The sequence below is a fragment of the Saprolegnia diclina genome (genome assembly GCF_000281045.1).
Source record: "Saprolegnia diclina VS20 unplaced genomic scaffold supercont1.132, whole genome shotgun sequence".
In the NCBI taxonomy this organism is placed as follows: domain Eukaryota; phylum Oomycota; class Saprolegniomycetes; order Saprolegniales; family Saprolegniaceae; genus Saprolegnia; species Saprolegnia diclina.
Window position 1 is genome coordinate 54,794 of NW_008246199.1, and position 467 is coordinate 55,260.

A 467-nucleotide genomic window follows, 5' to 3' on the forward strand; every position below is an offset into this window, starting at 1 on the left:
GTACTGGACCGCGTCTTCACGGCCGTGAGCCGCAGCGACGTGTAGTGCAGTCTCGCCGTCCTAGCGCAAGCAAATTAAGATTACAATCGAGTGGCGTTCCAACCTCGTTTGCTGTCGTGGGGCTCACGCCCAGACGCAATAGCTGCGCCACGAAGTTGTCCTTGTCGGTGGACGCGGCTCGGAGCAGCGCGGTGCCAAAGACTGGCATCGACGCCACTAGAGTCTATTCAGCATTGTCAAGTCGAGCAAGGATCCATCAGTCAACCTTGTCGGCGCGGTCGACCGACGCGCCTGCTTGGAGCAGCGCCAGAGCCGCGTCCACATTGCCACTGGTCATGGCGACCGTGAGCGCCGTGCGACCACGCTGTTGGTCGTGTGAGAAACTGTACAAAGACGGTACGAGTACCGTGTCGGTCGTGTCGACGTCGAGGTTGGGCTTTTGAAGCATCAGCTGGAGCAGCGAGAGA

General features: G+C 60.0%; 1 protein-coding gene across 1 annotated transcript; it reads right to left on the reverse strand.

The window, feature by feature from the left end:
• Positions 1–256: 256 nt before the first annotated feature.
• SDRG_16500 (hypothetical protein) lies at positions 257–448 on the reverse strand (the record flags this gene model as incomplete). Its single annotated transcript, XM_008622714.1, has 2 exons — positions 257–364; positions 407–448. The coding sequence occupies 2 exons, from the start codon at positions 446–448 to the stop codon at positions 257–259; spliced, it is 150 nt and encodes a 49-aa protein (XP_008620936.1).
• Between the last annotated feature and the right edge of the window lie 19 nt (positions 449–467).